Below are 22,130 nucleotides of genomic sequence, written 5' to 3'. Positions count from 1 at the left end.
AGAGAGGGAGTGTGCGTGAGAGTGTGAGTGTGTGCGTGTGAGTGATGAGGTAGGTGAGTGAGTGAGTGGGTGCGTGCGTGAGTGTGTGTGTGAGGAGTGTGAGAGAGATTGTGTGCATGTGTGTGCGTGTTTGTGTACATGCACATGCATGCGTGTGTAGGAGAGAAAGCTGTATCCTCCAGACAAGCATGCTGAGAAAGTCAGGTGGTTATATTTTCCTCTGCTCACTATTTTTAGTGAAAAGGTTACACTGTCCACAGACTGGAGAACACCATTCATAGCAACTCTTGCCAGCAAAGACAGTAAACGCATGATTAAAATACCCTGACAATGTCAAGCATTTTGATGTGAATATTCAGTTGCTCTTTGAAAAAAGGGGAGCATGACCTCAAATCACAGTGCAGATTAAACTACATCATAAAATTAAAAAGTACAGAGTTAACAGCATTTAGAATTCACTCAGGAAAGAATTATCCACATCATCGTCAATCATCTCAACAATCGGGCAGCACGGTGGCACAGTGGTTAGCACTGCTGCCTCTCAGCGCCAGGGACTGGGTTCAATTCCTGGCTTGGGTCACTGTCTGTGTGGAGTTTGCACGTTCTCCCCATGTCTGCGTGGGCTTCCTCCGGGTGCTCCGGTTTCCTCCCACAGTCCAAAGATATGCAGGTTAGTTTGATTGACCCTTAATTGTCAGGGGAATTAGCAGGGTAAATACATGAGGTTAAAGGGATAGGGTCTGGGTGGGATTGTTGTTGGTGCAGGCTTGACGGGCCGAATGGCCTCCTTTTGCACTGTAGGGATTCTATGAATCAATCGGCTCTGGAGTCTGTGGCCAGGGGAATGATTGATTTGTGCTTGGTGAATCTGTTTGTACCGTTAGCTGTTACTGTCCCCTGATTTGTGTTTCTGACAGGTAAAGCCGCTTAAACTGTGTAATTTCCAATTCTAAAATGGCATTGCCACTTACTTCTCAAAGTGTCCCAGTTACTAGAAGGCTGTTACCATGAAATCCAATGACTAATTTTCATCTTCATGCAGCCTGTGGGATTGGGTGGTTTAATGGATTTTACTGCTGTCTGTGCCCCAATTCCTTGGAGTGACCATTGGTGAAATCCATCAGGACCCAGGACCTTGTTGTCATCGAGCGTGGCTACTTTGGCTTGTACTTTCTTTCTACTCTAACTGTTGTAATACCCCGAGTGACTTTTTCTACTGCTGTGGTTTCCTCTTTGTTAGTCTTCTCAGTGAAAACTGTAATGCATTTTCCCTGTAATTTCAGAATCATCCTCTGCACATTTATCCTGTTTTTCTTTTAGTGGACTATCCCCATCTTAGTTCTTCTTTTGCTCCTTAGATGCCGAAGGAATAATTCATTATTTCTTATTTTCTTTGATATTTTAGTTTCATATTTCCTCTTTGCCTTCATAATTGTCTGTTTAACCTCTTCCCTGAGCTTATTATATTCCCTTATGTCCTTACCTCCTTTATTATTAATACACTTAGAATCATATAACTTGACAGCACAGAAGGAGGCCTCTTGTCTTTGCTCCAATTAGTCCCACCCCCACTCTATTGCAATAGCCCTGAAATATTTTCATTTTCAAGTATTTACCAAATCCTTTTGGCAAAATGCAACTGAATCCGCTTCTACCACCTTTTCAAGCATTGCATTCCAGTTCACAAAACCTTGCTGCAAAAAAAACCATTCTTCTTACCTCCCCCACTGATTCTTTTGCCAGTTACCTTAATCATGCTATCTTTCCTGACAGAAAATAATTTCTTCCCAGTTGCTCTATCAAAACCCCTTCTTCGTTTTGAACATCCTATTAAATCTCCCCTTTGCCATCTCTGCTCCAAGGGAAACAGTTTCAAATTCACTGGTCTCTCCATGTGACTGGTGGGGAGGTGATGGCCTGGTGGTCTTATTGCGAGACTATTAATCCACAAACTCAGTTAATGTTCTGGGGACCCAGGTTCAAATCCCACCAGGGCAGATGGTGGAATTTGAATACAATAAAACAAATCTGGAATTAAGAATCTACTGATGACTGTGGAACTATCGCCAATTGTCGGAAAAACCCATTTGATTCACTAATGTCCTTTCACCTGATGAAGGAGCAACACTCTGAAAGCTCGTGCTACCAAATAAACCTGTTGGACTTTAACCTGGCGTTGTGAGACTATTTACCAGGAAAGGAAGGATTCTGCCGTCCTTACCTGGTCTGGCCGACATGTGATTCCAGAGCCACAGCAATGTGGTTGATTCTCAACCGCCCTCCAAGGGCAACTAGGGATGGACAATAAATGCTGGCCAGCCAGTGACACACATGTCCCACGAATGAATCAAAAAGAAAATTGCTCATCCTGGTCTGTTTTTGCTATTCTGTGCTCTCTCCAAAACCTGTGTATTCAGATTGAAATTAATCTCCATTTATCTATAGCATCTAATTCTTGGCCACGTTGTTCTCATTTTCTAGTGGAATATACTCCTCTTGAACTTTCCTAATCTCCCTGTTAAATGTTGCCACCTGTTTGGCAATATTTTTCTCCAATTTGCCTTCCTTTGGCCCACCTTCATTATTTTTCTTTTCCCAATTACCTTGGGCTTTGTATCATCAGTAATCCTCTCAAATCATTATTGTAACCCTTATTGTACCGTGATTGCTGCTCCCCAGATGTTCTCCTGCGCTTTACATTCCCTTCAAGCCACACACCATCTTGACTTGGAAATATATCACCATTTCTTCACTGTTGCTGGATCAAAGTGCTGGAACCCCCTTCCTAACAGCACCACAGATATACCTATGGCAGATAGATTGCAGCGGTCTCAGCCCCCTTCTCAAGGGCAACTAGGGATGGGCAACAAATGATGGCCCAGCCAACAACTTCAGCACCAACATCCCATGAAAGGATAACAAAAAGTTCCAATTAATTTACCATTATTAATCATGAAGCAATAGTAAGCAGTAAAGTTATCATGTTAATATGTATTAACATACCATATCATACAATGCAATTCCTATCAGCAGCTCCAGTTTAAAAGGTGAAAGGTGTGAAGCATTTTTTCTTACTCACCTCCACATATGAGGCAGATGGCACTAAGGAGCCCAGTCTCTGCATCGTCCATCTCCAGTGGCAGTAATTGATTGGCAAACGCAAAAACCAGATCAGTGAGGGGGCCAAAGCCTGCATTATGCATCTGTGTCCTGTTCAGGGTAAGGCCATCAGAAAAAGTCATGGTATCCTGGTCAGGGGTGTACCTGGTACAGATTCGCAGAATCTAAGCAAACAAAGAAATATGATGAGCGCGTGCTGATTGAGGGTTGAATTTTCAAGGCGTCAGAAAAACTCTGCAAACCTTTAAGAAATCATAGAAATCATAGAAACCCTACAGTGCAGAAGGAGGCCATTCGGCCCATCGAGTCTGCACCGACCACAATCCCACCCCACATATTTTACCCGCTAATCCCGCTAACCTACGCATCCCAGGACTCTAAGGGGCAATTTTTAACCTGGCCAATCATGGGAGCGATCTGGATACAGAACTCCCATTCCCATTTCCAACAGATACAATTTTTGCCAGTATGGGAAAGGGGGCAGGGTGCGATTCACACAGGAGGGAAACTAAAGTAAAGTAAAGTATATTTATTAGTCACTAGTAAGGCTTACATTAACACTGCAATGAAGTTACTGTGAAATTCCCCAAGTCGCCACAGTCCGGCGCCTGTTCGGGCCAATGCACCTAACCAGCACGTCTTTCAGACTGTGGGAGGAAACCGGAGCACCCGGAGGAAACCCACGCAGACATGGGGAGAACATGCAAACTCCACACAGACAGTGACCCAAGCCGGGAATTGAACCCGGGTCCCTGGCCCTGTGAAGCAGCAGTGCTAACCACTGTGCTACCATGCCGCCCCCTCAAACTCAAACTCAGCAGGGCCATTTGAACTCAGTTTTGAGTTCACGCAGACCCCATTTTTGCTGTTGCAAAGGGCCTTAAACCACAGTGTGGGAGTCACAAATTGATGCAGTAGATGTAAACGCTCTTAAAGGGCAGATAAGGTCTGCTTCACTGTCAAGATCTGCAGTTTCCTCAATGCCCCAATTTTTAAAGTTAAAAAACAACGTAGGCTGCAGCTGTCAGTGAGAGTTTAACAACCCCTCTTGTCGGACTGCTTTGTTTGCCAGGTATAGGCCAGAAGAAAAAGTAACATTCGGCCATGCAGTTTCAACAGAACTCTTGTTGACACTTCTCCAAAGCGATAAATTATACTATTATGAATGCGGAGAATATGAGTTGGGTTCGATGAGCCAAAGAATTTCCGAATTTGACCTACCTGCCTCAATAGCCAAAATCTGGTCCCAACTCTTTAGTACCATGAACAATACTGATATACAGTTCAGACCCTCAACATTAATACCAAAATGGCCTAAACTGTTACAACACGATGACTTGCAGTATAAGTGTCTCTTGGGCCATATTGACATGCACAGACCATTGTTTTAGTGTTAACAAAGATATTCACTCCATACTGGGGTATGGCTTCAAAGATGCCCATTGTTCCTCTTAAGATGAGGCAAGACAATGAGTGTTGCAAACTTTTCTTCAACCATGAAGGACATTGTAGCCAAAACTATTCACTGAATATCCACATGCACTCGGGGAAAGGGATCATTGGATATCAATAGGGAGCCTCAACTGATTTCTTTCTAATCCAGTAATGAAGTGTACCACTCATAGCACCACCCAGACTGAGATTAGCTAAAAATAAATTCAAAGTACAAACAAAGTCTCCCACTGGCACCAAATTTCAGGTTTACTAACAGCCATTAATGGAGTGTCTCCTGCCATTCTGTGGCAACTCAATTCAAAGAAGTTCGAGAAAGAGGCCAGTGGTTAGCACTGCTGCCTCACAGCGCCAGGGACCTGGGTTCGATTCCCGGTTTGGATGACTATATGTGCGGGGTCTGCACGTTCACCCCGTGTTTGTGTGGGTTTCCTCTGGTGCTCTGGTCTCCTCCCACATTCCGAAAGGCATGCTGGTTAGGTGCATTGGCCATGCTAAATTCTCCCTCAGTGTACCCGAACAGGCGCCAGAGTGTGGCGACGGGGGGACTTCCACAGTAACTTCATTGCAGTGTGAATGTAAGCAAACTTGTGACACTAATAAATAAACTTTAAAAAAAACACTTGGCTTGGCTTTGTGGTGCCAGATTGTTGCAAGTGCCAAGGGATGAAACCCTTTCAATTCTGTTCATATGGTCCAGTCCCTGCAGTCTGTTGAAGGTTACCAGAATTTTTCTGTGTTGCTGGTGCTTGTTTTGATGCTAATTGTGTAAAATCTAAATGCAAGGAAAGAACACCTTTCATTTAGTCTACTGTAACAGAGATGACCCTTCTCTGTGTTTAATATGTATTGGAAACATTTCCGTCTCTCACCTGGGAAAGTGCTAAAGAAAGAACCTGGTGATTCTCTCATGATTCTGGTGGTAAAGGTAGTACAGAATCACACTGGGAGTTCCCAGGCTCAATCTCTAATCCGTATTGAGCTGATCTTAGCCAGCACAGGAACTGGGGTATTACGGCAGGATTCAGTCTCCCTGGGCTGGGTGGGTGAAAAATCAGGCAGTGTTCCTGCTACTATCCAGCGATCATATGAGTAAAGGACTCTGCTTAACTGCACTGTCTCATTGGAGTCAAACATCTGCTGACACAAACTGGCACAGGTTATATATGAAGAACTGCCAAATCTGTGAAGGGCCAGATGGGCTGTGCCATTGGAATCATGAATCAGTCTCTTCTGGAGAGGAAAACAGACAAGAAATGTGTAGGAAAGTAAGTGATAAAACAGAGGCATTGTACCCACCAAGATGTCTAGGCAGGCAGCTTTGAGGAGGGTGATTTGGTCAGCGATGGTTAGAGTGGTAAATCCAGGCAGGTGTTTGGCAAATTCGACTGTCTTGATAATGCACTTAGTCGAGAGTTCGCTGAACTTGTCCCAGAGGTCAATGTCTAACGTTACTCGTTGCTCTGCGCTGTTATTCTGCAAACGGAAACGGGGTGACGTTAGAATAGGAAAAATGGAATGCCCAGCATGATAATTTCCAAAATATATTCAGTTATGTTTCTTTATTTACAGCAATATAAATATTAAACATTCGCATGAAACTTAAGACTGTTTCTTTTTCCTGCGATGAAAGCGTTATAGTTACTGTTGCATCCATTTCTCTCAGACAAAAAGCTATACAAACATGAAACCAGATACTGGAATCTATTTACACATTAATATAAGTTGCATCCAATTCCATTCCCTCAGTTTGTGTGCTTACTCTTCCCTCTTTGCTGCAGAATAAACTGGACCACAGAATGTTACTGCAGGATTGGTTCATCCATGTTCTTGATGTGGATGACATTAAATTGTGAGTGGCATCCCCCACACTTCCCCCTTCAATGAGGTATGAATACACGATTAAAGGGCACAAGCTCATTCGTAACTGAAATCAGAGAAATGGATATTTTCTTCTGTAACTAAGCACCAGCCATTGGGGGAATGGCTGATTTTAATACATTTATTATTCAGCAATCCATCATTTTTGGATGCATTTGTTCTAAATGAAAGTTAAAAGCATTAAGTGAGCTGAAACGGGGAGAATTGTAAGCAGCATCAATTCTTCGGTGAATTAATGATAGAAAAGAGGCCAAAATGCATGCATGGCCCAATTTTACAGAATTCTTGTTCTGGGCACCTTGCTTCCTCTGATGGAAACTCATAGCAAGGACATAGATGTTTCACAATATTCTTGCTAGTAGACTGGATGAATAATCATGTCCAAAGATGTGCAGGTTAGGTGGATTGGCCATGCTAAATTGTCCCTTAGTGTCCAGAGATCTGTGGGCTGGGGAGATTAGCGGGGTAAATACATGGGGTTATAGGAATAGGGCCTGGGTGGGGTGCTCTGTCGGAGAGTTGGTGTTGACTTGATGGGACAAATGGGCTCCTTCTGCACTGTAGGGATTCTATGGATGTGTCTGGCCTTCTGTAAAAGGTACTCGATGATCTACATAATTAATCAACTACATCTGTAGATGGCCATAGTTTTAGAAAATAATATTACTGGATTTTAGATCAAAAAAGTAAAGTTAAAGTTTATTTATTAGTCACAAATAGGCTTACATTAACACTGCAATGAAGTTACTGTGAAAACCCCCTAGTCGCCACACTCCGGCGCCTGTTCCGATATACTGAGGGAGAATTTAGCATGGTCGATCCACCTAACCTGCACATCTTTGGACTGTAAGAGGAAACCGGAGCACCCAGAGGAAACCCACACAGACATAGGGCGAATGTGCAAACTCCACACAGACAGCGACCCAAGCCGGGATTGAACCCGGTTCCCATGTGCTGTGAGGCAGCAGTGCTAACCATTGTGCCGTCCCTGAATAGTGAATGGGGATCACATCTTTAATTCAGACATAGGTATCATGCGTGGCTCTGAGCTCAAATTGAATTGTTTTGCAACACATCCACTCTGCACGGCTACATTTCATAAAGCTACTTAAACATCTTCCCCATGACTCCGTGTACCATGCAGCGTAAGACTGAGCCACTTGGATGAGGGGGCTCCAGCTTCTATTCCTATCCTCAGTCAATGCTGAGTCAGCTGATTCCAACTGGGCAGAAATCAATTGGGTTTCAAGATTCCTCCTTCTGCATTGTAGGATTCTATGATCCCTGGAATATGGAGGGTGAGGTAGGGGGGGGAATAGGTTTAGGATGATTGGCCATGCTAAATTGTCCCTTAGTGTCAGGGCAATTAGTGGGGTAAATACATGGGGTTACGGATTAGGGCCTGGATTAGACTGTTCTTGGTGCAGACTTGATGGGCTGAATGGCCTCCTTCTACACTGTAAGGATTCTATGATCAGTTCGACTTCCTGCTGCTGATTATTATCTACTGACTCCTTGCTCAAGGTGCCCACAGGTGCCTGTTGGGTGAAGAGAGCTTCAAGTTCAGCTGTGATGAGCTCTGTAATTACTGCCCAGGCTTCTGTACAAAGACTGAGTCACAGAGCTCTTACGACACAAGAGGAGACCACTCAACTGAGGAGAGGGAGTGAAAGACTGCAGACGTCCAAGAAATAAAATGCTGCAAGAGTCAGGCATTGAGGTAACAATGGAGAGAAAATTGGAATTTCTTTGAAATCACAGTGTCTGGAGGTTTGTGCAGCACTATTAAATAAGCAGAGTTAATACCAAATAATGTCTTTCACAACAACTCAATGAGCAAATGGTCACGTTGTGTAGTGGCAATGATGGCAACTGCTTCCATCCTTTCAACAGATGAAAGATTGCCGCACCTTATGTTTAGGCAGCTCCATCGCAGTTACTTTCCCTTCCCCGAAAAACTCTTTGCTGTCACTTCTGCACTTGCTCATGTGATCAAGGACAGAACAACCTTAATAGATGCCACATCGTTTAAGGATCAGTTTTAATGGAATGCTTGTTTCTGCTTGGTTTGGCAGTAACTGCGAGCAAGCAAGAAAATAAAGTGCTTAATGCAGCAGGGTTTCTTCCAAGCATAAGACACTGACCTTCACAACTGTCATCTTGGGATGACGGTCTAGGACAGGGGAATGGCGCAAGCAAGAGGTTGCAACAGAAAAGAATGTAATGTTCGCTAGCTTGACACACAGGACTAATAAATGGGAGCAGCTGCTGCCAAAGTATGAGGTGATTATTACAGTCAAGATTATTTTGAACTAACCTACCAGAGAACATAGTATAGGTGTTTACAGAGATCTGGCATCCAATTTCTGACCTTCCTTCTTCTTTAATTCACAAGGCTGAGACAGCCTGGCGACAATCTCATCCATGAACATTATTAGAACAGTTTAAAGTGCGGCTGTCTTTCCCCCTTCCAATTCCTTCATTCTCGAAGGTAATGATTCTTTTGCTGGGATTAAGTTTCACAGCACCAGCACCCATTCGGCCATTCTTCATATCTCAGCTAACACAGCAAGTGGCAGCAGAGCACTCGAGTGTGCAAGGAATCACAGCCCAAATCTGAGCCTGGGTTGAATCCTACTCTCTCCTGACATCCACATGAACACTTTCTAGCAGGGATTTCTGCGCTCCTCTAATTCTGGCCTCTTGTGCATCTCCAATTCTAGTCGTTCTCCAATTGGTGGGTACTCCTTTGGTTGCCAAGGCCACAAGCTCAGGAATATTCTGTCTCCACTTCTCTACCTCACTTTCCTCTTGTAGGACACTCCTTAAAACCTACCTCTTTGACCAAGTTCTTGATCACCTCATTATGTCGCATCACATTTACTTTGTTTTATAATGCCCTGTGAAGCGCCCAGGGACAACTCATTACATCAAAGGAACCACAGGCATAAAGGAGACCAAATTGCCTGCATGGCCCAATTTTACAGAATTCTTGTTCCAGGCACCTAGCTTCCCCTGATGGAAACTCATAACATGGACATCAAGAGATGTTTAACCATATTCTTGCTGGTAGACTGGATGAATTAAGATATCTGAAGATGTGCAGGTTAGGTGGATTGGCCATGCTAAATTGTCCCTTATGTCCAGAGATGTGTGGGGTGGGGAGATTAGTGGGGTAAATACATGGGGTTACGTGAAAAAGGCCTGGGTGGGATGCTCTGTCGGAGAGTTGGTGCAGACGTGATGGGCCGAATGGCCTTCTTCTGCACAGTAGGGATTCTACAGATATGTCTGGCCTCCTGTAAAAGGTACTCAATGATCTACATAATTAATCAACTACATCTGTTGTTGACCACAGTTTTAAAAATAATATTACTGATTTTTAGATCAAAGGTAAATGGGGATCACATTTTTAATTCAGACATTGCTATCAACCATGGCTCTAAGCGCCACATAAACAAAATCAAACAAGGTTCAGATTTCAATGATATGCATTTAAAAAAATTATTTCACAGGAAGCAATTTTATTGTTCATCTCTAATTGTCCCCGAGGTGGTGGTGATGAATTGCCACTTCAGTCCATGTGGTGTAGGAACACCCACAGTGCTATTAAGGAGGGAGTTCCAAGATTTTGACCAGCAACTGTCAGTCAGGATGATGAGGGGCTTGGAGAAGAACTTGCAGGTGGTGCTGTTCCATGAATCTACTGCCCTTGTCCTTCTAGATGGTAGGGGTCATGAGTTTGGAAGGTGCTGTTGAATTAGGCTCAATGAGTTGCTGCAATGCATTTTATAGATGGTACACTCTGCTGCCATTATGCGTTGGTGGTAGGGGGAGTTGATGTTAAAGGTGGTGGTTGGGGTGCCAATCAATTGGGCTGATTTGGCGTGGATGATGTTGAGCTTCTTGAGTGTTGCTGGAGCTGTACTTATCCAGGCAAGTGGCAAGTATTCCATCACACTCCTGATTTGTGCCTTGTGGATGGTGGGTAGTCCTTGGACAGTCAGGAAGTGAGTAAATCTCCACAGGATTCCCAGCCGCTGACCTGCTCTAATAGCCACAGTATTTATATGGCTGGTGCAATTCAGCTGTTGGCCAATGCTAACCCCCAGGATGTTGATAGTAGTTGGATTCTCTCTTGTTGGAGATGGTAATTGCTTGGTGCTTGTGTGGCACAAATATTACTTGCCATTTATCAACCCAAACTGGAATATTGTCCAGATCTGAATGCATTTGGACATGGACTGTTTCAGACTCTGAGGAGCCATGAATGGCGTTAAACATTGTGCCACCAACAGAAAATATCCCCACTTCTGACCTTATGATGGAGGGAAAGTCATTGATGAAGCAGCTGAAGATGGTTGGGCCTAGGATACTACCCCAAGGAACTCCTGCAGTGATTCCTGGAACTAAGAAGATTGACCTCCAACCACCACAACCATCTTCCTTTGTGCTAGGTATAACTCCAACCAGTGGAGAGTTTTCATCCTGATTCCCATTGACTCCAGTTTTACTAGGGTTCCTTGATGCCATACTCAAGTCAAGTGCCACCTTTATTTTCATTTTTGCCTCATCTCTGGTGTTTAGCTCTTTTGTCTATATTTGGACTAAGGCTGTGTCCAGGTGTTGAGTTCTTGCAGAACTCAAGCCGAGTATCAATGAGCAGGTTATTGCTGTGCGAGTGCCATGCCGGATTGGATTATCCTGCTTTTTGTGGACAACATAACTGGGCAGTTTCCCAAATTGCTGGGTAGATGCCAGTGTTGTAGCTGTACCTGAACAACTTGGCTGTGGGCTCAGTTAGTTCTGGAACACAGGACCTCTATACTAGAATCACAGGATCACTACAGTGCAGAAGCAGGTTATTCAGCCCATCAACAACAATCCCACCCAGGCCCTATCCCTGTAACCCCACGTATTTACCCTGCTATTCCCCCTGACACTAAGGGGCCATGGCCAATCAACCTAACCTGCGCATCTTAAGTCTGTGGAAGGAAACCGGAGCACCCGGAGGAGGCCCACGCAGACACGAGGAGAATGTGCAGACTCCGCACAGTCATCCAAGCCAGGAATCGAACCCAGGTCTCTGGTGCTGTGAGGCGGAACTCCAACCACTGTGCCACCCATAACCCATTTACTTTAAATTTACATTAAATGGATTAGCATCCAATTTTAGATTACAGATTAATATTTGAACATTGCTACTCCATGGCATAATTTTGGGCTGGTCATTTCTAAGATACCAAAGCAGTATATTTAGACCCACCGTGTTGTCCCATGGCAGTAAAATATTGGTTGGCATCCTCAGTTAGTCATAGGTCAGAATCTCAGCATTATAAATAAATTTCCTGTGAATGTGGGGCAAATCCCATGGCAGGGAGTAAAGAATATCAATGATCCAAAAGATGTGCGGGTTAGGTGGATTGGCCATGCTAAAGTGCCCCTTAGTGTCAGGGGGACTTGCCAGGGTAAATGTATGGGGTTATGGGGATGGGACCTGGGTGGGATTGTGGTCAGTGCAGATGCAATGGGCCGAATGGCCTCCTTCTGCACTGTAGGATTCTATGATCTATTTGGAGTGGCACTTCTGGAAATCTTACAAATCAACTTGGTGTTCCAACAAATGTATTACTTACATCACAAATACAGGAACCTTAGTGGACTGTGTGTGAAAGTTCAGCTCATTGTTCTTTTGAAGAATGCTGAAGGGACTTGATTCTTGGCAGTTTTGACTGTCAACTGAGTAAGCTAAGAAAAGCTTATATTTAATGCTGATTTTTAAACTGAATGCTACTGTAAGCTGCCTATTAACACTCAGTATCTTCAAATGTTTATTGCACCAGTTAGATTGCAAAGCCATTGCTTGTGTTTACATGGAATAATGAATGGGCTGGAGATGAATGGTAATCTCACTGTGATCCTGCCTCCTCGATCTGGAGCTTGTATTTGCACAGATGGATTTCTTATTTGTGTATATATTGGCCAAAAATAAATAAAAACACAGATTGTGACTTGAAATCACCTCCAGTATTTGCAGAACTAATGCAGTAGATGTAGCTGTATTGTATGCGTAAATTGGATACTAATTGTTGTGTATTTATTCAATGTCCGTAACCCTCATTTCCTGGTCTTTGTCTTGACAACTAGACAGCCTGTACCTGGCTACAAGGTGGGTATCCAACAGTTTTACAGATTCTTCTTCCACTAATTCTTTCTTCAACCTGATGCACTAGCTGTGAATAGGGATCCTGTCCTGTGCCATTCCTAGATATGGATCTGCTCCTTACCTGTCTTGTTCTGCCAATCAGCTCCCCTTCCTTCAAGGCATTGACACCATGTTAGAATACAGGTCCAGGTCTCTAGTACCCGAGCCAAAGTAGCAATTGTTCTTGTGTGAACACCAACGGTGTGGCATGGTGAGAGTTTTAACAACACCAGGTTAAAGTCCAACAGGTTTATTTGGTAGCAAATGGTGGCACAGTGGTTGGCACTGCTGCCTCACAGCGCCAGGGACCCGGCTTCCATTCCTAGCTCAGGTCACTGTCTGCGCAGAGTCTGCACGTTCTCCCCGTGTCTGCGTGGGTTTCCTCCGGGTGCTCCGGTTTCCTCCCACAGCCCGAAAGACATGCTGGTTAGGTGCATTGGCCATGCTAAATTCTCCCTCAGTGTTGCCCGAACAGGCGCCGGGGTGTGGCAACTAGGGGATTTTCACAGTAACTTCATTGTAGTGATAATGTAAGCCTACTTGTGACACTAATAAATAAACTTTAAAACTTTAAAAACAACGAGCGGTTAATGTGCATACACTGCTGGGACTTCCTGTCTCACATCACTATTCATGAAAATGGTTCAACTGATACACTTGAGTTTAAATACAAGCCCATGATATTAATGTTTGTCTTCAATGCAGCACCTGTGATACTTACAGTAATTCAATATAGCATAATATTTTCTAGCATAGTTGCCACTGGAGCTTGTTTAAACAATGGCACTACCAGTAATACATCTGACACTGTCTAAACTAGAGTTATTAATCTTACAGTAATGTATTAGTGCACTCAGCACTGGTATTGAGCGTAGTTAGTTAGTGCATAATGCTTATCACTGATACTTACAGTAGTGTATTTGCCAAGCTGGCACAGAGCTGGAAATGTTTCCTGATGGGCTTTGCGTACTTTCTCTATTAGATCCTCAGTCTCGGGTGTGATTGTGTAGCTTTCTGAACACTCCTGCTTGGGGGTGTCCTTCTTCTTCTTGTTCCTGTCATTTCGCACAGCTGGGAAGTGGCAGAAAAAGAAAGTTGTTGGTTAAGGAGCCAGGATTTCTCAGTCAGGATTCCTTATTCTTGGTGGCGTGTTAAAAATGTTGGTTACGTTTTTTTGTCAGACCCTCCCCAATTAGTTTAGCTTTGGGGCGTAGCTGCTGAACCTGCAAAACCCCCCCCCCCCCCCCCCCCCCCCGCTCCCCACCCCACTGGCTGGCGATAGAGCAGTGACGTGATGTGCTGGGATTAGGTCATCTCCTAGATTAGACAATGGAGCGCTGCATGAGGGATTTTCAGGAGGAGGGAAAAAACAGTAAAATGGAAGGAAGGTAGAAAAATAATAGCGACAATTCGGCAGGAATTCCAAAGCAGGACAAGAGATTCTAAACGTAAAATCCAGAGAACAAACAAACATATCTGTTTAAAGGTCACATAGCTTCTTATGTCAGTACTGGGAGATTAACATTCGATTGGAGGCCCACGGCCAAAGGCACGGGTAAATGGACAGAATCATTTAATTCAAATCCAAAAGCACCAGAGGGAGTTCCAAGTTTGAAAAGCAGAACTTGACTTATTTCTACTGCAAAGCAAAGCAAAACTGCTCATGAACCATGAATACCTCTCACCCATTTTTCCTTGGGAGTTTGCCATTAGCTTTGCTGGAGGCTCAAGCTGTGTGTAGGGTCCTGTGTTCCGCTTGCCTTGGGACCCATATATAATTTTGAGCCAAGGGTGCCGAGGCAGGCACAGAGTTCACATTCCCTGCGCTGAAATGTGCCCTCGATGACACGGGGCACCGCTAGGACGCCGCCGATAGCATATGGCTAAAGTAAAACCACAATTAATTCACAAGGCTGGGTCACCGGGGAGGGGGAGGGGGGGGGGGGTCCACGGTTGAGGAATTACAATGAAGCAGGGTGGCGAGCCTGGTGCTCTGGCTCCAACACCTAATTATTATTGTAACTGAAAAACGACAGCCAGAACCTAAAGCTGTGCAGCACGATTCACAAAAGAATGAGCTCATTACTAAACTATTAGACTGCGCACATAATCACTCATGTCTGTTGTGTGAATTCAATAACAGGGTTGGGAAAGGGAAAAAAAAAGGGAGAGCGAGCGGAAAATTTAGGAAGAGAAAATTGCAGCTGCGCCATGTCGTCAATCATTGCAAAGATCAAATTAAATTGACCAATAACGAGCACAGCCTGATCTTATATCTTCAAGGGTATAACTCTACAGAGAGATCTATCATCTTGTACTAATACGGTAATTCCTCTTAAGCAAATAACCTCTTTGCCATATCATTTTTTTTTGCTCCTCAGAGACAGAGTGTCACTGAGTCTGGGCATGTTTAAATTTTAGCTGGCTTGTCTGCAGCTGAATTTTGCTAGTCAAATGTCCCAATCTTCAGAAGGGCTTTGCTAGGCCTGTGTTTAAAAAGTCAGGAAGAAAATAAGTACATTCCAGAGGCAATTCCATTGTCATTTCAGTAATCTGAAGGTTTAGGGATGACAAGTGAGTGGCAGGAGCACGTACATCAAGAGGCATCACTCCCATGCCAACCGGGGCACCAAAGTCACCGACGAGAGCACAAACTTAACCCATTTGTTTGGGTAAATATGATCATGAATAACTAGCCTGCATCCCTATCCCATATTATGAACATACCTCGAGGCTCAATGGCACTAATGCCCTACGTCACCAGGATGAGTGTTTTGAAGGGATGATTTCTGATTCTTTTCACTGGTTGGATTTTAAACTGGAACCCTGTATAGACATTTGCGTTTTCTTTTTAAGGAACAGCCTAGACAGGCTGAGCTGCTACAAAACACAATTTCGCATGCCACAAAGCTGAAATAAAGTTAACAATCAATCCCCAGGGGTGCATGAAAGACTCCATCACCTGACCGTTCACACCAAGCGGAAACTTTGCAAGTAGTTCTGAGATGAGATGTCAAAATTAAATTATCTGTTTTGAAACAATAACTGCAGCAGACATGAACGAATCGTAGTATCCACAGAATCCCTCCAGTGCAGAAGGAGGCCATTCGGCCCATCGAGCCTGCACTGACAACAATCCCACCCAGGCCCTATCCCCATAACCCCATGTATTTACCTTGCTGGCCCCCCTGACACTAAGGGGCAATTTAGCATGGCCAATCCACCTAACATGCATATTTTTGGACTGTGGCAGGAAACTGGAGCACCCGGAGGAAACCCACGCAGACACGGGGAGAACGTGTAAACTCCACACAGACAGTCACCCGAGGCCAGAATTGAACCTGGGTCCCTGGCGCTGTGAGATGATGTGGAGATGCCGGCGTTGGACTGGGGTAAATACAGTAAGAAGTTTAACAACACCAGGTTAAAGTCCAACAGGTTTATTTGGTAGCAAAAGCCACACTTTTGCTACCAAATAAACCTGTTGGACTTTAACCTGGTGTTGTTAAACTTCTTGCTGTGAGATAGCAGTGCTAACCATTTTGCCACCATGCTGCCTCTTTGGAACATACATACAGCAAAGCATTTCAAGGGAACCCCTGCCAAGCAAAGGAGAGAAGTGGAAAGGAGCTGTGAGCCCTCTCTCTATAACTCTCAGAAAGTACTGCACCCGATTTGTAAAGTGACCAACCTAAGATGGAAACAACTATGAACTGTGATCTTTTAAAAACATGGAAATCTGCTCCATACATACAACTGCATCCAGTATTACAGCTAAACTAAATGGCCGTACCATTTTCCTGAGACCAATCAGGAAACAGCTAGCCATAACTTCCAGTTTTTATTTTGTGGACTGTAGAATGCTTATAAGCCTGTCCATGTGCCCTCTGTACTAATGTGTGCATGGGCCCAGACAAATGTGTGTGACCGTATGAATGGTATTCTATTTTTCATATCTGTTTTAAGCTCAGGAATAACTTCAACAAAATTACCCCTTTCATTGCTTAAGCAAAGAAAACCTGTCTGAATAATTCTCTACAACCTTGACAAATAAAGAGTGGAACACTTGTAGAATTGGAAAATCATACTCTCTCAAGGAACAAAACAGCACAGGAACACACCATGTCACATGCATGTCCCTTTCTAAGACATCAGGAGTCCTCCTTTACTTCGCTCAAGTACTATTGATCATAATTTAACCTGGACATTTTTAATTTATTCTTTCACGGGACGTGAGCATCAGACCAGCATCTATTGCCCATCCCTAATTGCCCTTGAGATTGAACAAAGAACAATACAGCACAGGAACAGGCCCTTCGGCCCTCCAAGCCTGCGCCGCTCATGTGCCCACTAGACCATTCTTTTGTATCCTTCTATTCCCGGTCTGTTCATGTGATTATCTAGATAGCATGTCCGCCGCAATCACCTTGCTTGGCAGTGCATTCCAGGCCCCCACCACCCTCTGTGTAAAATACGTCCCCCTGACATCTGTGTTGAACCTTGCCCCCCCTCACCTTGAACCCGTGACCCCTTGTGTTCGTCACCTCCGACCTGGGAAAAAGCTTCCCACTGTTCACTCTATCTATGCCCTTCATAATTTTATACACCTCTATTAGGTCGCCCCTCATCCTCCGTCTTTCCAGGGAGAACAACCCCAGTTTACCCAATCTCTCCTCATAGCTAAGACCCTCCATACCAGGCAACATCCTGGTAAACCTTCTCTGTACTCTCTCCAAAGCCTCCATGTCCTTCTGGTAGTGTGGCGACCAGAACTGGACGCAGTATTTCAAATGTGGCCTAACCATTGTTCTATACAGCTGCAACATCATATGCCAACTTTTATATTCTATGCCCCGTCCAATAAAGGCAAACATGCCATATGCCTTCTTCACCACCCTCTCCACCTGTGCTGCCACCTTTAAGGAACTGTGGACTTGTACACCCAGGTGCCTCTGTGTGTCTATACTCCTGATGGTTCTGCCATTTATTGTATAGCTCCCCCTTACATTAGATCTACCGAAATGCATCATTTCACATTTATCTGGATTAAATTCCATCTGCCATTTCTCTGCCTCCAATGTTCCAACCTATCTATATCCTGCTGTATTCTCTGACAATGTTCATCACTATCCGCAACTCCAGCAATCTTCGTGTCGTCCGCAAACTGACTGATCAGACCAGTTACATCTTCCTCCAAATCATTTATATATATCACAAACAGCAGAGGTCCCAGTACAGAGCCCTGCGGAACACCACTAGTCACAGACCTCCAACCGGAAAAAGACCCCTCCACTGCTACCCTCTGTCTTCTATGGCTAAGCCCGTTCTCCACCCATCTAGCTAGCTCACCTTTGATCCCGTGAGATTTAACCATTTGCACCAGCCTGCCATGAGGGACCTTATCAAACGCTTTACTAAAATCCATATAGACGACATCCACGGCCCTTCCCTCATCAATCGTTTTTGTCACCTCCTCAAAAAACTCAACCAAATTTGTGAGGCATGACCTCCCTAGTACAAAACCATGCTGTCTATCGCTAATGAGATTATTCGGTTCTAAATGCGCATATATGCTATCTCTAAGAATCTTCTCCAACAACTTCCCTACCATGGACGTCAAGCTCACCGGCCTATAATTACCCGGGTTATCCTTGCTACCCTTCTTAAATAACGGGACCACATTTGCTATCCTCCAATCCTCTGGGACCTCACCTGTGTCCAGTGAAGAGACAAAGAGACTCAATTCTTAAAAGGAAATGAATCCTGTTACTGTCAAATGAGGAGTGGGGAATTATGGTTTTCAGGGTGGGGGTTGGCTTGCCATCTAGCAGCCACCACCCTTCCTCCCCCACGATATTATTCTATCCTCTGTCTTTGACGGCTGAGTTGATTTAAGGTCGACAAAGACGATGTGAAAGCAACAGAGGTACTATAAATGTTCTCACCGCACCCTAGGAGGTGAAAAATTATTTTTGTCATATTGGAGTCCTGCTACAAAGTGTGCATTTGTGAATGTCCCCGTAAGGACCAGACTCGACTGCAATGATCCCCATGGCTAAACAGCTGCAAGACTCACTACTCCAGCCTCAGCAGTGTGAGCAAGGCAGTCGGAGTTCTGTACCCCAGCAAGAGTCAAGAAAGAGTCTTTCAGGAAATAAAAGTCAAAGATTGGAGGGCAGGGAGTAGTGAAAGAAACATACGGGCTTAAGTGGTAACTGGGAAAGCAAACATTTTTTCAAGGGCAATTACCTCCCAAGTGCTGAAATGCAACAAAACTCAAATTACAATTCTATGAAGGCTGGAAGGTCACTAATGCTTAATGGAGTAGGCAATAACAATCAGTAATTACACCTAAAATTAGAAATATTTATGTCAGCAATTGCAAATACTAACCAATAATAAAAAACACATAACAAGACTAAAATGACACTTTCATTTAATCCGAGTGCTGACAGGTTATTAAAGTATGTTGCATTTGAAACCACTGATGTTCAATTAGACATAACATCCTCACTTAAATGACGTAACATTTGTTACTTACAACTAGCGCAGCTCAACATACTGCAAGCCCATTCAATGAAACACTGACCACAAGTCCAGGTACAATGCCCATTTCATGCTAGTTTTTGGTGCTGCATTGATTTCTCCCCACCTCACTCTTGCTTTTTTTTTTAGTGACAAATGTGCAGTCTTCTTGCACCTTGCCCACACTTTTGTGTCAACAAATGAGCTTGAGCAAGGCTATTGATTCGTGGAGGGTATTACAGTCAAATCCAGTCTTGTCCTTGTTCAACTTTCACTAGTAAGACAGGATTGCAGTGTAGCAATCAGGAACTACCCCTTTGCCTAGGGTGCCAATAGGAATTGAGGCACCCCCAACTGCTGTTTGGGTAGCGAGACACTAACTCAAAGTAGGTTAAACAATTGAATCTGAGTTCTCCTCATTGCTGTGGCTCACTTATGCATTTCCTTTGCCATCAAGGCAGCAAACCCAGTTTGACCAAGCACACCGACCAGAGGCAGCTTGTTAACGGCATCAGTTAAACCTATCCAAGGAACAAAAAAAAATGATGTTTCTTGGGGGCACAAACCACTGCAACAGGAACAATTCCAGGCAGCACTGTAAAGAAAAAAATCTTCCATAGACAATTAAATAAAGACACAGAAACCATGGTGACCATCTCCATATGCGTTACGGTTTCATTCAAATCAGCTGAGGTAACAAAATTATCTTGCATTGAAAATAAAACAGGTCAGAACAAGGAAATGTGTGAGGGAGTGACAGGGCTGTGTAAATTGGCAGTCAACTACTGCAGCATCTTTATTTTCTGTTATAGCTACCTGGCCTGCCATGCCAGGTCAATAATTATGAAGCAATAGTGTTCATAGCTAAAATCCAACCCATCCAGAGGCTACATTCAACAATGTGTCTGTACAAACTGCAGTATCTCCTATGCCTGTTCTTCAAAAATCTATTTATACTGTATTTAGAATGATCTTTCCCTCCAAAAAAAAGGCTCCAGGTTATTATTGTCCACACTAATTGAATCCAAATGTCTCGCGTTCTTATGGTCCAGTGAATAGAATCCAGTTTTTTTCCCTGCAGAAGTAAAAGTAAAAGAAAGACTTATATTTATATAGCGCTCTTCACAACACCATCCATCACAAAGCGCTTTATAGCCAATGGAGTATTTTTAAGTGTAGTCACCTTGGTAATGTAGGAAATGTGGCAGCCAATTTTGCACAGAGCAAGCTCCCACAAACAGCAAACCGGTGATGGCCAGATAACCTATTTTTATGATGTTGACTTAGGGATGAATAAAGGCCAGAACACCAGGGTTAACGCCCCGGCTCCTCTTCAAACTAGTGACTTTGAATCTTCTTCATCCACCCACACAGCCAGATGGGGCTACAGTTTGATGTCTCATTTGATGGACAGGACCTCCGACCGGGAAACACTCCCTCAGTATTGCATCAAGTGTCAGCCTTGATTTTTGTGCTCAAGATCTGGAGTGGAACATGAACCTGGAGCCTTGTGACTCAGGCGAGTGTGGGTCCCCCGCTGAGCCATGGCTGGCAACAGCTTGGAATGAGCATGGCACAAGACTCATAATGTTCAACTGGCATAAAATGGCTTCAGCAATAAACTCATTGTACTTGAGAGAGATGGTGCCAAAGAATGGTACGCAAGCTCATGGTGGATTAGTGCGCTGATGATTCCTCAGGATATAAGTGGCAGACATTGTCTACCGTAACCATGTTCTGTAGGCGCAGTAGGAGTTGCCTGTCGACCCCATTCCAGTCTCATTAAAATGACGGTCAACAGAATTATACAAGCATAACAATCTTTCACTCCAGTAATAGTGAGAAGTGAAAACAGAGTTAATCTAAAAATGAAAAAGTCTCAAGATTTTGTTCTGTTCAGCCATTTGGTTAATTATTTTGCCGTTTTAATTGAACATGCTTACTTGTAACAAACTTGTAGAAGGCACTGCAGGTGGGGGTCTGATGTTTAGTTGACTAGCCGATGGGCTAGTCGCTACTCCTGCTGCAGTATGTCTGCAAGTATATTTGTGGCCAATATTCAAAAGTCCTGCAATTTGTGAAATACTTTATCAGCTCATGGGTCTTGTAGGAAATGTAAATCTTAAAGGAAGTCAAAATCAAATTTCCTACATGAACCTCTGCACATTGCAGGGCCTGGGAGTGAAGGGCATCACTGACAACATGCGTTGAACTTCAAATTATTACATCTGAGCTTCTTATTTGGAAGAAACATAAGTGGTACATTGCGTATCAATAAATCATTAATTCTGGCTGGTGAATGTCCTACAGAGTTACACAGATTAGAAGGTCCCAGGTTCAACACCTCAGCTGCAATGAATTAGTTTGTCTCAGCTGGGTATCAATGGTGAAGCTACAGTTGGTGTCAGAGCCGCTGGGTTTGGGAGAGGGAAAACAAATGGAAGTTTGCTCTTCTGATCTCTACCACTGATCCCTAATGGAAAAATCTGTGCAGGCAGATGTATGTGTACCTTGAGTGAGACAGAATTGGGCTGAACCTTGATGTTCTTTATGGTTGATTCGTGTCCTGCTGCTCGCTTTCCAGGCTCACACATAAAAAATGGCTATTTGAGTGAAGAAGCAGGGGGCAGTTTGTGCCCATGTAAACAAACTCGGCATGAGTCAGTGGCTCCAACAGAGGGGGGGGGGGGGGGGGGGGGGAGAAGAAAACCTTGAGGGGGTAAGTAGGGGGAAGGGAATTTCTCCATAACTCATCTAGAGTAATTTATCCAGTGTGGTCTCTCTACTTGTGTACCAGTCTCTGTCCTTCCTAAAGGTAAAATTGATTAAAGTAAAAAGTTTATTTATAATCACAAGTCGGCTTACATTAACACCCCAATGAAGTTACTGTGAAAATCCCCCTAGTCGCCACACTTTGGCGCCTGTTTGGGTTCACTGAGGGAGAATT

At 43.9% G+C, this 22,130-nt stretch overlaps 1 protein-coding gene across 12 annotated transcripts in view; it reads right to left on the bottom strand.

The window, feature by feature from the left end:
* raraa (retinoic acid receptor, alpha a) overlaps window positions 1–22,130 on the bottom strand; it is a 590,811-nt gene that overhangs the window by 21,237 nt on the left and 547,444 nt on the right. For all 12 annotated transcript variants that reach the window (XM_078224102.1, XM_078224111.1, XM_078224103.1 and 9 more), the window contains 3 exons: window positions 13,569–13,729; window positions 5,872–6,048; window positions 3,080–3,284 (listed from right to left, as the gene is read on the bottom strand). In XM_078224102.1, coding sequence (XP_078080228.1) covers window positions 3,080–3,284; window positions 5,872–6,048; window positions 13,569–13,729 — 543 coding nt within the window. The remainder of the gene's footprint in view (window positions 1–3,079; window positions 3,285–5,871; window positions 6,049–13,568; window positions 13,730–22,130) is intronic.

The sequence above is a fragment of the Mustelus asterias genome, chromosome 11, assembly GCF_964213995.1.
Source record: "Mustelus asterias chromosome 11, sMusAst1.hap1.1, whole genome shotgun sequence".
NCBI lineage: Eukaryota > Metazoa > Chordata > Chondrichthyes > Carcharhiniformes > Triakidae > Mustelus > Mustelus asterias.
The sequence above is the reverse complement of the archived record's forward strand: the minus strand, read 5'-3'. Positions and strand labels throughout refer to the sequence as shown.